The sequence below is a fragment of the Fonsecaea nubica genome (genome assembly GCF_001646965.1).
Source record: "Fonsecaea nubica strain CBS 269.64 chromosome Unknown Scaff118, whole genome shotgun sequence".
In the NCBI taxonomy this organism is placed as follows: Eukaryota; Fungi; Ascomycota; class Eurotiomycetes; order Chaetothyriales; family Herpotrichiellaceae; genus Fonsecaea; species Fonsecaea nubica.
Genome location: NW_019173791.1, coordinates 1 through 15,461, shown reverse-complemented (window position 1 = coordinate 15,461; position 15,461 = coordinate 1). Strand labels below are relative to the sequence as shown.

The following is a 15,461-nucleotide window of genomic DNA, read 5'->3' as shown; positions in this document are numbered from 1 at the left end:
AGCGACCAAAAAGCTCTGCACCTCCCTACAGGACCTACCTAGGCACGTGCTAAGTAAGACAAGTGTGCCAAAGCTAGGTTGAAAGGCTTGTTTAAAGCCATGGCTCGCTCCATCAACGGTGGGAATAGCCGGGCGGGCAGGTATGGATTTCGGCGAGCCACTTCGCAATATGCCCTACGTGCTTACCTATAACCCACTACCCGCCTACCAGCCTATACCTCGGTAAGTAGTCGTACCCAAGGGAGTCCAGATGGTGCCGAGTAGGTAGAGCGAGTACTCCGCAGTGTACGTCGTAGGTCTGTAGGGGCCAGTCGCTTCCAAGGTAAGTACCTAGCAAGAAATCCCAGGACACCCTGAAGCGACACTAATTACCCATACGTTCGGAGGCTATGTAGGTACGCAGTACAAAGTAGGTACCTGGGGCAGGAAACTCGCCGGCCAAATTGAGACGCAATGTGCTCCATACAGGGACGGATGGAGTAGCAAGCAAGGCTGAGAGTCACCAAAGCGGACGGGCTGAATGCGGGCCCCTTTGCTTCATTTCTCCTCCCTCTCTCTATGTAGGTAGAGCACTGGAGTCTGGGTCCACTTATAGCTCGTAGTTACCTTTAGGTGCCGGCCGTTGGACGATCCCGCTGTGGGTACATAATATTCCGGGGCTTTCCAAAAGACTAGCCTGCTAGCGGTGAGTGACGGCTGTTACAGGATTCAACTCATAACATGTAGGTACGAGTAAGGGGTGTCAGGCTAGTGAGGCTGCGCGGGATCATTTACCCTCGTAGCTTGCGTGCAACACAGTTCCTGGGGAGGTGGTTGCACAGCTCGTCGTTCGACAGAAGAAGGCGGAGGACATGGCGGTCAGGGTCTGAAGCGTGGCTGGAAGTATCTATCTGGAAGTATTGTTACTGCGGAGGAATTCCTGTGCCTGACAAGTCGATACCCTCGCGCAGGTCTTGCTGTAGATTATGAACCCTCGCTATTCGATACGAGAATGGCCAAGTCAAGTCATACTTAATCATCACATTTTCTACACAAGCGTCGTGAGGGACGCACCTATCTCCTCAAGTATTCTTGTGTCCAAGAGTGTGTACCCGATGTATGCTTATACAATACCTGTAGACAAGTCCATGATCTAGTGGGAGGAACAAATCTAGCATGCCGTCCCCGGCGCAGCGCCGACTCGCTCCTCCTTGACACTCTCCAGGTCAACCAGACGGACAAAATCGTTGCCCCCATCCTTGTCGTCCCTCCGCCTGTCAAACTGTAACCCCGGAGTGCGAGCTCCGCTTCGACTACCCGAGACAACACCGCTCGCCTTGCTCTTGCCCTGGACTGTGCCACTGAGGATCTGGGGAAAGTAGTACTTGAATAACGAGTACATGGCAGGCATGCAGGCGCAGATGACGCCCACGTCCATCTCGATGCACGACCAATAGCCGAAAGCCGTGGTATCCCACGTCAGGTTCTGGGATCTGGCGAACATGAAGAGCGTGTCGAGTCGGAGGGCGCTGACGATGATGACACTGGAAGAGGGTGGGTTAGAGGTTGCTTTATCATAGGCTGAGAGAACATACCATGCTCCCACGCTCAACATGATCATGATCTGTAACTTCTTCTTCCAGTGCAGGTTGAGCTTCATCACAAGCCGCAGCGGCATGACGAGGATGACAACGTCCAGCACGATGTTGACAGCTGCGGCAGCCCACGCCTGTGCGTTCTCGTTGTTGCATCGGCCCTCGTGCTCGCCATCCCACGACGTCCACGCCAGCGACACCGGCTCACACTGACAGGCCGACACAATGACGAAGATCACCATGTATGCAATCGTCAGGGCCATGGTCCCAAAGGCCACACGTCGAAACTGTTTTTCGGGAAAGACTCGAAGGTAGAAGCAGATGATTGCCACCTTGGTCAGGGATATTATGATGATGTAGAGGATTTCGTCAATAAAGTATACCTGGCTCATTTATCAGTGCGTTTGTCCCACTGTTTGAAGTCGTTGACATACTTTTAGAATAAGCGTAATGTCGTCAAATGGCACCGTCCAGATGTCTTTGCCATAGCCGTGACTGGCAACTGCAAAATCGTCAGCCTACATCTCGAGTGGGAGAGTCGCTGTGACATACGAACTACTGACAGCGCCGAGAAAGGAACAAGGAGAAGCTGTCACCAGAGTCAGCATTAAGTCCCCGGGGCAGAGATGTCCATTCAATTCCTACCATTGCAATGCTAATGGTGATGTCGTCGTAGCCAATCCTTGCCGCTGGAACAATGATTTTGGCAAATATCCGAACCGCGTAGATGACCAGGGCTACGGCGCCGCCTCCTGCTCCAAATCCAGAGATGAGACTGCTTCGGTCACGGACTGGGGCACCGCAGGCCGTCAAGGAGACATTCTTGGTGGCTTTTCAATTGTCAGCGTGCGGTGTGCCATTGGGTACTCGGTTTGCGTACTTAGTTGTTCTTTAATCGTACAGTTCATGGCAACGCAGATCGTGATGGTCTCTGCCAGTTGCTGGTTCGTGCAGATGCATGCTTGGTCAGTGGCCGAGCAGTTTGACTGAGCAATTCCCGCCAGAGTACAGTCAAGCTGGACGTGTCAGCACCGACAGGACCAGGGAGGCGGTGTACTTACACCACATTTGGGATAAAGGGCTGCTGCAGATTCCAGGTCGGCTCTGACAACAGCCAGCAAGGTGGCGGTGATTAGGAAGAATATGGCCGTGAACGATCTCATTGTCATAAAGTGGTGGTCATAAAGTGATGTCTCGAGCGTAAACAGTGTCTTCTTTCAGGCGTGAGAAGACTGACGAGAGAATAATAACAGTGCAGGCATGATATGACTCGACTGTTAAGAGGTTGAGGGGTTGTTTAACCCCAGGGGGAACTGGTTGACTCTCCTCGAAGTCTTCCGCTCTTGTTCGCTCTGAGTCCAGTCTCGAGCAGATCCAGGAGTACTAGCAATGTGGTTCCTCGAGCTATGGAGAGCCCACCAGGGAGATACAAGAGTAGGACATTGAAGAAATGGTCGTCGTTGAAGCGGTGGAGAACCGGAGTGACAGTGAAATATGCGGTCCACCACTTTGGAAAGTTCGAGTATAGAACAAACGCACAGATACCAAAGTAGTGAGAGTATCTGGGGAAGATCAACAGTCAGAATAGAGCAGGGAGGACGTATCTGTGACTAGGATGGAATACATGGGCAACACTTGGGCCTCGTGGGCTCTTCCCCGTTGTTAGACCTTTTCGAGATCTGCACGCTGGGCCTTGACTCTGCAATCAAAACGAGACCCAGGTAAGATGGCACGGGTGGGTATAACATTCTATGTGTTCTATCGCAAATCCCGAGCATCCTGGGCTGGTGATCTACACACACAACACATAAGACGAGATGAGTCCCGGGGGTCCAAAGTCACCTCTTGGTATATTCCTTTACTAACAAGAACCCAGCTTTCGAGGATCTTCCTTGTCGACCAAAGCCCAATCCCGACTCCACTTTCAGCCCCTGGTTAATCCCGTTAAAAACTCGACGACTCGTCGTACTAGGATATGCCTGCATCCGCGAGGCAGAGCGGATGAATTCCCCAGCCTCGCGGGTCGCCTCCTTTCCCCGCTTCCCACATTCTGGATGCCCAGGACCTTGGAACCAGTCAAGCATTAGTAGGGATCTGCCTTGCAAGACGAGTTCTGAGTGCTTAGTGCGCAGTGCTTGTAGGTAGGCTAAGCTTCCTTCTCTAAGGACTGAGATCATTACGAGTACGAACAGCATGTGGTCTATCCGTACCCAAGCAGGAGAGAAGTATTCGATCCTTCTGACGAGTCATGGCACTGTTCAGGGTCCAGGGGCTGAAAGTAGGATGCTTGGAGGGGATTTTGTCTCTGAATATCTCAATCGTTGGTAGAGCGACGTCGCCATGGGTCACATACATATACCAACAGAAATCCACAATCAATCAAGGCTTGTACCGAATCCCGAATACATCCACTACGAGTAAACTTCTTCCGCCTGTCTACTCGTATGGAGTACTCAGTACAGTATGTACCCAATGACTTCCCAGGGGCCCAAGTTCAGACTCGTCCATTGACCAACATCAAGAGTGCTGCATCCCCGACAAACGGTGTCTACCTGACCCACCAGCTGAGCCGTTAAGGAACGTGGAGACGGATCCATGCATTCGCCACAGTCCACGAATAGTTGGGGCCTGGCTAGTGACCATGGTGGCACGATAGTATGCATTTTTGGCCCCTTTTTCCCACATTCTCGATCCCACAATAGGAACCAGTCGATAACAAATCCGGCGTCGCAATACCTGCAAAGAGTCAGCCTCCCCCCGGTAGTCTGTACGCATCCGGAGTCTGAACTCCTCCAGGAAGCTTGTCACGCTTGTCTCCCAACCCACTTCTGACCTCGCTGGCCTCTTTTCCATTGACGATCGTCCGTGCTCCGCGAAATGACGCGACAGTATGGATCTACATCCCAATCAGAATCAGAGTCAGTCGTGCAAATGTCGATCTTCAACGGGCTTCGACCACAAACTCGTCGACATAGAATAATGTCTTTGATCGGTTGAACATCACCCTCGCCCTCTGTTCAGTCCAGCAGCATTTGGCAATACTCACCTCAGTCACTCTTTTGATACATCTGCGAGCCATCTCGGTGGTGCTGTCATTCGTTTCTTTCTTCTTCTTGGTTGGTGGAGATGAAGTTGTTGCTATCAGCTTGTACGGCACTGCTGGAGATCTGTGTGCCTTGCCTGGCGTTTCCCACGGCTTCCAATGTTGCACTTCTCGCCAGAGCAGGAGGTATTGATATCTCGGAGGACTTGACATTCGAGGACATTGTGCGCCAAGTACAGCATCAACGAGAGAAGAGACTCCTGGTCAACCCCCTAGATGCCCCGATTCAAGGTAACATAAGACAACTCGAGTCAGCTGGACTGCCTCGTGAGAATATGGACTGACACTCCAACAAGTCGACGGCGAACATGAATGGCAGGCGCCGAGCTCGAGCGCGCAGAGGGGACCCTGTCCTGGGCTCAATGCGTTGGCTAATCATGGCTATATCGATCGGTCTGGAATTGCAAAAGTAGGTCATTCCCCAGGAATATGGTTGTTGTAGGTCTGATGCCGTGGATGTTAGTTTCCCGATATTATAGGCGCCACAAACGAGAGTGAGTCGTTCGCCAAGTTATCGCCACAGCAAAGGTGTTGACGATGAAACAAGTATACGGAATGGGCGTCGGACTCTCGACCATTCTCGCCGTCTTCGGTACGACCTCACATTCATTCCACACGCAGAGGTATCGGCTAAGTCTTCACAGGCACCGTCTGGACCGGTAACCCACTCTCCTTGAGTCCAGGTTTCTCTATCGATACAGCATCTCCGCAGACTCAGAATCTCCTCGGAAATCTGCTGGGTCTCCTCGGTGAACCACAGGGGATCGGACGGTCGCACAACCTGATCGAGACAGACGCTTCGATGACTCGCAACGATCTCTATGTCACCGGTGACGCTTCCACCATGGACATGGGTCGATTTCTTCAACTTTACAACCGTGCCGGCAACGATACAGACGTTATCTCGACGGAAAATGTGATGCAGCACTCCATCGACATGCTCAACGAGTGCATCTCCACTAACCCGTATTGCTGGTATGGACCCTGGACGGGCGCCATTGTTCGTAATGCTGGGCCGGCTCTTGCTCTTCGCTTGCTTTCGAATCACTCGGCAGAAAACCCGGGAGGTGTCATGAGTAAGTAATCAGACCGCGGCTTGTTCGAGGGCACTGTTGACTGTTGGGCCAGCCAAACAGGTGTTGAAGTCTTTCTGGGGCGTGGTCGACAACGACGACGGTTCGCTCCAGTACAAGCGCGGATGGGAACGCATCCCCAACAACTGGTATAAAGCCCCCGTCGACTACGACGTGGTGCAGCTCAACCTGGACCTGGTGGACGCGTTCGTCAAGTATCCCCAGCTCGCGTCGATCGGCGGGAACACCGGCACCGTCAACTCCTTCACGCCGCTGGACATCAGCGACCTGACCGGCGGCGTGCTGAACGCCGAAACGCTGCTGCAGGGGAACAACCTGCTCTGCTTCGCGCTGCAGATCGTCGACACCGTCTCGCCAGACTCGCTGTCCCCACTGTACTCGACCCTGGCGGTGCCCTTGAAACTGCTCACGGATGCGCTTGGCTCGGCTCTGGATCCTCTGACGTGTCCGCCCCTGGGTGATCTGACATATGGGGGCCAGCCGATCTGGGAGTCGCTGACAAAGATATTTGCGGGCCCTGGCCGTGCCGGAGCTCCTCTCTGAGGGAGAGACCCAGGCATGAAAGCTGTGCTGCCAGGAGAAGAGGAGGGGGGGGGGGGACGGGAGAAATGTTACTGTGAACCGATGCCGACCATAATAAATTCAGCCTCGCGGTGCGTCGAACTCGGTCTTTTCACAAATCCCCAGATATCGTTGCTGCATAGCGTTTTCGGGTCTCCCATTCTTCTTGATCTGAATGACCGTGAAACTTCTGAAATGCACACCATCCGTATTTCCTTCACAGATTGCGACCTGAACGCGGATGTGGAAATCTCCGGTGGTTGTTTCAACATGTCCCATCTCATCCCATTCCATCCCGTAGGATTCTAGCAGACCGACCAAGACGTGCGGAACCGGGAAATAACTGTCAGTCTTTACGGAGCTGCGACGCATATTCTGTACGAGTCTGTAGGTAGGTACGAGCACGAGTAGGTGGCGAGGTGGCTAGAGGAGACGCGAATGCTTCCTTCGCGCGGCACCAGCGCGATGACGTACGAGTATGGTGGTTGTTCGATCCCCCTGGAGGATGTACTGCACAGTAAGCGGCATGCTCGTACTGGCACATAGAAGTAATAACTCGGGTTTATCATACTTGTATGACACTCATGAGTCACGCCTGGTGGTTCTCAAACGGTTCCAGCTGGTCTGAACACTACAAAAATGATGATAGTGGGCAATGGCTAAACAAAGCCGAGACTCCTACTTTCATATTATTTGATCCAGGGAAGAAGAAGACTTTGCGGGTGGATTTTGTAGCTGTGTCTATGATAGCTTTCAGGCCTAGCAGTACCACGCAGAAATCTCAAGCCCTATGCCGTTATGGACAGGTCGGAGTCTTGATGTCTCAGCGGGGCCATGTCACAAACCAAAGGTGCGCCGGTATCAGCACTCGAAAACAGGTCCTCGAGAGTTGACCTCACCTGGACACCAAGCTCTCAATGCTGATCCTCCTCTCTCTCTGTGGAGTAGCACTCGGACGCAGAGGATCGAGATGGCCGAACCAAGTATCCCATCGCTCCCAATCTATGGCATCGTCATTGGGAGTGCCAAGCGCGTAATCCTGGGCCAAAATGGCGTCGGTATACTGGCTGAGCATATCTCCAGCACCGTCTGTGGAACTTGTCTTTCCCTCGTCTCGAGCGTCGGTTCCGAGCCAGAACGCATCATCGTCACCCCGGGCGTGTCCTTCAAAGGCACTGACCTGCCTATTGGGAAGCAGGTTTTGCTGCGACTGGGACACGAATGGGGTGTCTTTGGACGCAGAATCCATGTCTGGTGGTGTTGGGTTGTCATCGGTCATGCTCGATTGTGGGCGGCTCAATGGCACTCGCGCCCAAGTTTTCATGGCAGCTTCTTCTCTCCTTGCTTTGGCGGCCTGTCGCTGATCGCGCAGCCTTGTTATGTATTCCGGCGGAGGAGGTACAAACCCTTTCTGTCTCTTCAAAGCGTCCTCTCGAGCGGCAAAGGCTTTCAGACAGAGATTTCCCACCGCTGCGACGATGGGTCTGTCGATGCTCAACAAAATCCCGAGATTGTTCTCAAACAAGGTGTCGATGAGGAACCAGGCACTTTGAGAGTCTACGTGAAGGGGCTCTGTTCGGAGTGTGTCCAAGACATGGATAACAGCGTGCCATTGAATGAAGTAGGGTACGTGCCACGCAAAGCGCCGCAGATGAGGGTCGGTCTGCATCATGTTATACTGCTCCAGCAGTCGAACGACAGTGTCCCAGACAAAGCGCCGCTCCGATGCTGGGACACTGTCTTGGTAGGCCCATCGGCGCGGATGATGAGCCATAAAGCGGACAAGGTTTGTTGCTGTCCGGCCACCGACTAAGGCCATGAGTTGTAGGGGTTGAGATGGATCGCAAAACCGCAGGTGCTTGGTCTCCAATATATCTTCTACTCCCTTGATGAAGTCGTCCTTGCGCTCCAAGTCGTCGATGGCGGGATACTCGTCCGATGTAAACGCGACTTTGCGGAGTTTGGCCATCTTGGCTGTTTGTCCGGCAGCAAAGGTGGCCATGGTGGACCTGACCATACACCATATCATCTCAGTCGGTTTCGTTGACTCGACAGGCGCCTGCGACATTGTGGGATTCAGATCGCTGTCATCGACATTCGCGGGCATCTTAGGGGTGGTGTCGTTGACTTCAAAGTCTCGAAACTTGGCCTGGCCACTTAGCTCTGCTGCGCGGAAGTCGTGCGTCCTGAGCTGCCACCATATGCGTCGACGGATTTCAGTTTCAAAGGGTGGTAACCCAAGTAGTGTGCCATCGAGACTCAATCCCATTCCTTCTGCAACACGAAGGGCAACTCCTGTGAGGCTCCACACCGCGCGCGGTTCGTGGTCGTCTCGGATCGAGAGAAGGTGAAGGACCAGTGCCTGTAATACCACAATGCTCGTGCTGCTCATGAACTTTGCACGAAACAAGGCCCTTTTCGTAGCCTCCGCGTAACAGGAACGCAAGGCTGCCCGGCTTTCGCCCAATATCTCACTGCATTCAGCTTCCGTAAGAGACAAGGTAGCAATGCTATAGATGGCAAACATGAGGGCTTCGAAGCCTTTTGGAATGTGGTCGATATTGTTAGCTGCCTTCTCTATCGCAAACTGCAAGCTAGGCACATGGACTATCTTCGTCAGAGGATTGACGTTTCTGACGAAAATTCGCCATAACTTATCAATGTGCTGGGGAGATGGGTGTGAAGATACAATAGCCGGTGCATTGCAGCCCAGGACATAAGAAAAATCGTCTTGTGGCGACTGGCCTCCACAGGAACCATCAATTAAATCATCTTCAAGTTCGTGTTCTGTTTCCTGGATCTGACTCTCCTGTAAGTCTCTGTAAATAGGCCAAGGCAAGCGAGTCTGCAACGCCCACAAAATCCCATCCCCACGTACCTCTTGTGCCACTCGCGACCACAAGCTGCTATGGGACTCTCAGCCTCGTGCATGGACTCGTAAACTGGAGTTTGTTGCTTACTTGTGCACAAGTTTCGTGCCCCCTTGCTCATGCAATAGCTCGGGCTCGAAAAGTGTTCTTTGTCCTGCGGAAACGGTAAATCCTGGTGTTGTGAGCTGCCCATTGGTCCGAGATACATCCGAGCCACTGGCCGTAGAAGGCTCCTCGCATAGAGAGGGGACGGTGACGTCAACCTGGTTAACGCCGATGCCTTTCTCTCGAAGCAACGCTTTATATTCCCTCATCAAGGCATTAAACTCGTGGACGTTTACCCATTTCCGTGTCGTTTTGAGGGGTTTTGTTCTCGGTGGGGGGAAAATGCACTGCACATTATGTCTGATGCATGTACTACATGGGATTTGCTTATCACATCTGACTTTTCGGTCTGAACATTGGATGCAAGCTGCGGAGCTCGGTCTTGTTGACGGTGTCCTGATTGAAGGATCTGGGGGATTCATTGTCAGTGAATGTAGAAGCGACTGAGAACGAAGCCGCAGTGGATTTGATCACAAGCGAGAGAATATTTCCACGTACCTTGCAAATGGCAATAGACCTTCGTTTCACCAGGAAGATGATTCATGGTGCAGGAAGAAGAATTCCGGGAAAAACACAACGATGAATCATGATTTGGACAATCGGGAAGGTGGGTCCATGAGCTTACTTTCGATTGGTGAACTCGATGACCATGTGGGTCTCGGGGAAACGTGTCGTTGAATCCCCGAGTCCCCAGACTTGCGGCGCCCGAAACGACGTTGATTCTCCCCGAGGAATGCAACTTCTTTTCCTCCCGCTGTGTCTATAACAATTTCAACGACCACGGGGCCGAAGCCAAAGTGTGCGCACCACAGACAGCAAAGGTATAAAGAAGCCATGGCATCTCCTAACATAATGTCCAATACTTCACCCAGACTCGTTCTTCCGCACCACTTCTTCCACTACAGAGACACCACCTGACCATGAGCGAGCTTTACGACGTTGTCATCGCCGGTGCAGGTCCAATCGGTCTCTTCCTAGCCTGCGAACTAGCTCTGGCTGGCACCTCGGTGCTGGTCCTCGAGCGTGATCCTGGCCCTCATTCACCATGGAAGGGTGAGCCTCTGGGCTTGCGTGGCATGAACACGCTTTCACTCGAAAGCTTCCATCGCCGAGGACTCCTCAGCCGTCTTTGTGGACCCAAGGAGCGGCCCTTGTCTTACCAGAAAACCGGAGGCTTCCAGTTCGGCGGCCACTTTGCTGGTATCTCGCTTAACGCCAACAAGTGGGATATGGCTCGGTGGAAATATCACCTTCCCGGACCGACCTTGGTGCCCAGTCCCACGACCATCGAGCGTGTCGAGACCGTACTGCTGGAGCGTGCTGCGCAATTGAATGTGACCATCCTAAGGGATCATGGCGTTACGAGGATTGTGTCCGAGGACAACGCCACAGTCACCGTGGCAGCTGGAAAAGACCAGATCTTTCGTGGCAAGTGGCTCGTGGGATGCGATGGCGGACGCAGCGTGGTTCGCAAGTTGGCCGGGTTCGACTTTGTTGGGACGGAACCCAAATTCACAGGCTACGTGGTTCAGTGCGAGTGGGATCACCCAGAGAGGCTGAAATCGGGATTCCACATTGCAAAGGCCGGATTGTACATCATCAGGGCGCCCGACACTCTGTATATGACGGATTTTGACGGTGGCGCTTTCGAACGCACAGAAGAAGTGGGACAAGAGCACATCCAGAGCGTCTTCGAGCGCGTTTCAGGAATCACAGATGTCAAAATCACAAAGGTCCATCTGGCCTCCACATTTACCGACCGTTGCAAACAAGCCACAAGCTATCGCAAAGGGCGTATCCTCCTAGCAGGTGATGCAGCTCACATCCACGGGCCCCTTGGTGGGCAAGGCATGAACCTGGGGCTGGGCGACGCGGTGAACCTAGGCTGGAAGCTGGCTTCGACGATACGACGAGAATCCCGCTCTGACGGCACTCCAGAAAACCTAGCACTGCTCGACACGTATAAAAGCGAGCGTCACCCTGTTGGAATGCGCGTGCTTGAGTGGACGCGCGCTCAAGCTGTCGTGCTGCAGCCTGATCCCCATGGCCAAGCCGTTCAGGGAATCATTCGCGACCTCATCGACACCACCGACGGGACCAACTTCTTCATGGGGCGCTTCTCGGGCATTTCACAACGGTACAAACTCAGCGATGGCGAGGCTTACGCACACCCGCTCATTGGCTGCAGCGCCCCGGACTTTGAGCTGGTCGACGGCTCAAGATTCGGATCAAAGCTAGAAGACGGCAGGGGAGCCTTGATCGATTTTGAGGATGAAGGGGCATTCAAGAATTTGCTTGTCAATGGAAAATATGACGCTCGAGTATCGTACATGGGTACAAAGGCACAAGATACGCGCGGACTACGCGCCTTGTTGGTCCGACCCGATGGGATTGTTGCTTGGGCTGTTGACGAGCATGAGAACCCAGATATGGACGTCGTCAAGACTGCTCTGGAGCGCTGGTTCGAGTACTAACTTTCAAGCGACCGATAGATCTCCATATATACGATATCAGGAACACTAATCAGCATCCACGACCCTGGTATAGAGCTTTCCGTTGGTTTTTGAGACTTCAGACATTCATTCCATTTACCATTATTCTCTGTTACTCTGCAAAGAACCCACAAACAATGTCACAAACAGCATTATGGGCCCCTGGATAGATCTCCCACTGTGATAGAAATGAGAATGATTATCACCTCTATTCACGACCTTGTGTTTTCAACTCTTCCACATCCCTGATACTGGAGTAGTCAACTCCCTGATTCTGTGAAACTTTAGTACGAGGGGGCGTTCCTTATCTTCTCCCCAGAAAGGTCATATTACCTAAAATATCCAGACACCTCTGACTAAAAAGAGCCAACAACATACGCCATGGCATTACGTGTCTCGACTAGCCAAGCTTCCAACATAGTGGTAAATGACAAGGTTCGAGTGTCATCCACCATTATCATGTACCCGTCCAGTATCGAGCCATCGAAACCCGACAAAATGCCTTGCAACGATCCTGCCGGAGCTCTTTCTCTGGGTCTCGACTTTTCATCTGCGAACTCTATCTGAAATCCACATCTCACGTCAAGATTTATCCGCAAACATATCTTCAGTACAGTCACAATTGTCAGAGGTCTTGTCGGTCTTATTAGACATCGAAGCCATAAGTTATTCTAGGCAACGTGAATCCATGTTCGCACAAGCAACAGAATATCAGATCGTTCGTTCCTCAACGGGCTCCACTGGAAATCTTGCCGGTTCGGAATATGTTGGCAAAGTGTAGCGCTCCTACCACCAGACCATCATGAGTCAGTAACAGGCAGTCTTTACCGATGCAAGCTTCACACAGCAACCGAGGCCAAGAGGCAAATCAAAGAGATACCGATGCGTTGGTAAGTTCCAAAATCTACTTTGCCGATCCACAGATCTAGACTTTGGTTGAAAACCTTCCGACCCATATAACGCTCGTCCACTGCAACCTGCGTGAGCCACAAATGGTCGAACCGGAGAATTCACACGTAGAGGCATGTCACTTTCTCTTGGTGACGCCGAGGTCCTCATGGCTCTGTTGTGGGAGTGGTTGGCCGTGTACGCTCTTCGCCGACGACCCACGGGAATGTCACTGCCACGCATGGCACAGACCCTTCACTCGCTACGCGAGATGTCCAGTGACACTACGAACTCGGTGCCTTTGCTAAACTATGGGGTCGGTATGTTCAAACGTGCTCTGTGTTTGCCACTTGTATAAAAAATACTATTTAGTCACTCTGGGGCCTGGTGTTCACTGAGTCGACTGTGATGTTTTCCCATCACTGGATGGTGAAGATTCGTCGCCTCGTTTTAGTTGCCAGCCTCGTTGGTGACTCGATGGCACCTCTGCTCTGAGACAATGACACCAAGAACACCCAGAAAGCATCGATCATATCCTCACCAACGTCCGATCAGATGTACCCACCCCCAGTGCGGCAAGTACGGCCACACCACGAGCCAGTGCTGGGTCGCCCACCCGAAACTCCGACCCTATGGTGCGACTAATCGAGGTAGTTGTGGGCTCGGTCGAGGATGGGACGATCTTCCCAGTGAACCGAACGACGTTGCATATGGTACTCCGAGCTGGGACCACGACTGGTCTGGTGACAGGAGTGCATCCTCCCCACGCTCCCAGTCCCCCTTATATGTCCCATTCCCGTTCCTCAAATTGCCCCAGGAACTCCAGGACAAGGTCTACGAGTTCGTTTACGAGGAACGGCACGGTGTGGTGGTCTTTATGAGTCCGCGTTTGGAAACGTTTGAAGGAGTACAATATTATGAGCCGGGCCGACGTCTGAAATAGTGGTACAGGGCCACGACTACGGCGGTCTCGGACTCGTCTGCAAAAAGATGCGCGCAGATTCCCGACAGGCGCAAAGACGGTCATTTAACGGTCGGATGAGGGTCGTCTGGGACGAGGAGAACTATGATCGCGCGTTCTCCAAGATCTGCGCACCGACCTGGTCGTCGCTGAGATATCGGATCACAGAGCTCGATATCAGCGGCCTGTCGGGTCGGACTGTGGATAGCGGGTTCGACACGGTCCGCAGGATGATCCTGATGTATTTCCCGTGCCTCAGGCAGATCAACATCTGCTACAACGCGTACCGGTACAAGTTCGTGGAGCGAGACAACCCATACCTCCTGACGCCCGAGTGGCTGAGAGTCAACGAGGAGACATACCCGAATGCATTTGCCGCGGGTGAAATGGATAACGAGTTCGCATACCCCGCCGACGTGTTGGGTGTTTACGAGCTGGTGCGCTTGACGCAGCTGGCTCCGCAGCCCTGTAACATCTTCCTGACGACCAACGTGAGATGGCTGAATGGTCGAGGATGCCGCGAGTTGTCGCAGGTGAGTTGCCCCCATTGCCATCTCAGTGGTGGTGCAGGCACTAAAGGCATTCTGTGTTCACAGCACGTCAAGTTCCTCGTCACGGCGAATCAGCTGGAAGCTGTCGAGAGAGGTTCTGCTATTGGTATATGAGACCTCAGCCGAGAAGTCTTGTGGTGGACTGTTTAGAGCATTCTGAAAATGATTCCTGTCTAACGGAGCACAGTGTTGCAAGTCTAATTGCGATATAAGGAAATTTCAAAGGGATTATACAGAGTACTGTCAAGAGCAGACAGGAAAAAGAGACAGAAAATGGTGGGCCATAGAGTTCGCAATTTGATAGAGATCGTGGCCTTCCTGGCACAGGGAGGACGGGGTCTTGTCAACCGCATCTACAGTAAGCAATCTGATAGGCTAAGAGGGCCTGTCCTCTCAATAAGAATCTTAGATAGTATATAGTTGGCCACTACTGAGTATCAGTAACGGCTTTGCCGATCAAGCGTTAATTTCTCGAGAAGTAAAGTTCTTTCTCGCACACAGGAAACCCTACATATCTTGAACTAATGCAAAACGGTACTGCTACTGGAAAGCTATCCTCATCACATCTCCACAGACCCTCATAGAGCGCGGTCATCCTCTCGATCACGCCATGTCCAGCCTCTCCATACCGAACCTCCAAGTTGGAGACCAAGATAAGATCCAAGGGGCTAGGTAGTGTAGTAGCTACTACTACCAAGATACTAGATTCGTGCGTCTTTTGCGTCCGGACTATCATCGCATCATCCCGCCCTGTGTTCTCTCTCTCTCTCTCTCTTTCTCTGTGTGTGTGTATGTGTGTGTTATCGATCTTTTACGCACTCTTGACGGCGACGTGGTCGACGTGATGCGCGGCCTTTTCGTGGTCATGCTCGTGCTCGTGCAGGACTTCGCTGACATGGTGGCCAGCCTCTTCGAGTGTCTCGGCGACCTGTGATACAACGAACCTGGTATTAGCTTTGTTGTATGGTCATCGCCTTGGGACGATTCCCTTGCATATATAGGGAGAGAGAGAGAGAGAGAGAGAGAGAGAGAGAGAGAGAGAGAGAGAGAGAGAAGGAAGAGAGGAGAGAAAGAGGGTTGTTGATACATACCTTATCGCCACAACTGGCAATGATCTCCTCCAACGTCTTATTCTTGGTCTCCGGGTAGAAGAGGATGAAGAGGCCGATGAAGATGACGTCGCAGATGACAAAGAGCATAAAGTACACCCAGATGATCGGCTGTTTATTATACACATACACGATCCCACGAGTATCGGCATA

The 15,461-nt window shown here is 52.5% G+C and overlaps 5 protein-coding genes across 5 annotated transcripts; 3 read left to right on the top strand and 2 right to left on the bottom strand.

Annotated features, from left to right (window-relative positions):
• Positions 1-1,150: 1,150 nt before the first annotated feature.
• Positions 1,151-2,737, bottom strand: AYO20_10658 (hypothetical protein; the record flags this gene model as incomplete). Its single annotated transcript, XM_022648914.1, has 7 exons — positions 1,151-1,523; positions 1,575-1,957; positions 2,009-2,076; positions 2,127-2,163; positions 2,220-2,404; positions 2,455-2,560; positions 2,636-2,737. 7 exons carry the CDS (start codon positions 2,735-2,737, stop codon positions 1,151-1,153), a joined length of 1,254 nt encoding a protein of 417 aa, XP_022495083.1.
• A 1,963-nt stretch (positions 2,738-4,700) lies between these two features.
• Positions 4,701-6,314, top strand: AYO20_10657 (hypothetical protein; the record flags this gene model as incomplete). Its single annotated transcript, XM_022648913.1, has 6 exons — positions 4,701-4,908; positions 4,974-5,086; positions 5,141-5,171; positions 5,225-5,269; positions 5,322-5,753; positions 5,806-6,314. 6 exons carry the CDS (start codon positions 4,701-4,703, stop codon positions 6,312-6,314), a joined length of 1,338 nt encoding a protein of 445 aa, XP_022495082.1.
• Positions 6,315-7,227: 913 nt separating this feature from the next.
• Positions 7,228-9,516, bottom strand: AYO20_10656 (hypothetical protein; the record flags this gene model as incomplete). Its single annotated transcript, XM_022648912.1, has 3 exons — positions 7,228-9,141; positions 9,211-9,238; positions 9,293-9,516. 3 exons carry the CDS (start codon positions 9,514-9,516, stop codon positions 7,228-7,230), a joined length of 2,166 nt encoding a protein of 721 aa, XP_022495081.1.
• Positions 9,517-10,227: 711 nt separating this feature from the next.
• AYO20_10655 (hypothetical protein) lies at positions 10,228-11,781 on the top strand (the record flags this gene model as incomplete). Its single annotated transcript, XM_022648911.1, has 1 exon — positions 10,228-11,781. The coding sequence occupies one exon, from the start codon at positions 10,228-10,230 to the stop codon at positions 11,779-11,781; it is 1,554 nt and encodes a 517-aa protein (XP_022495080.1).
• A 1,405-nt stretch (positions 11,782-13,186) lies between these two features.
• Positions 13,187-14,313, top strand: AYO20_10654 (hypothetical protein; the record flags this gene model as incomplete). The annotated part of the gene is made up of 3 exons (XM_022648910.1): positions 13,187-13,594; positions 13,639-14,181; positions 14,245-14,313. 3 exons carry the CDS (start codon positions 13,187-13,189, stop codon positions 14,311-14,313), a joined length of 1,020 nt encoding a protein of 339 aa, XP_022495079.1.
• Between the last annotated feature and the right edge of the window lie 1,148 nt (positions 14,314-15,461).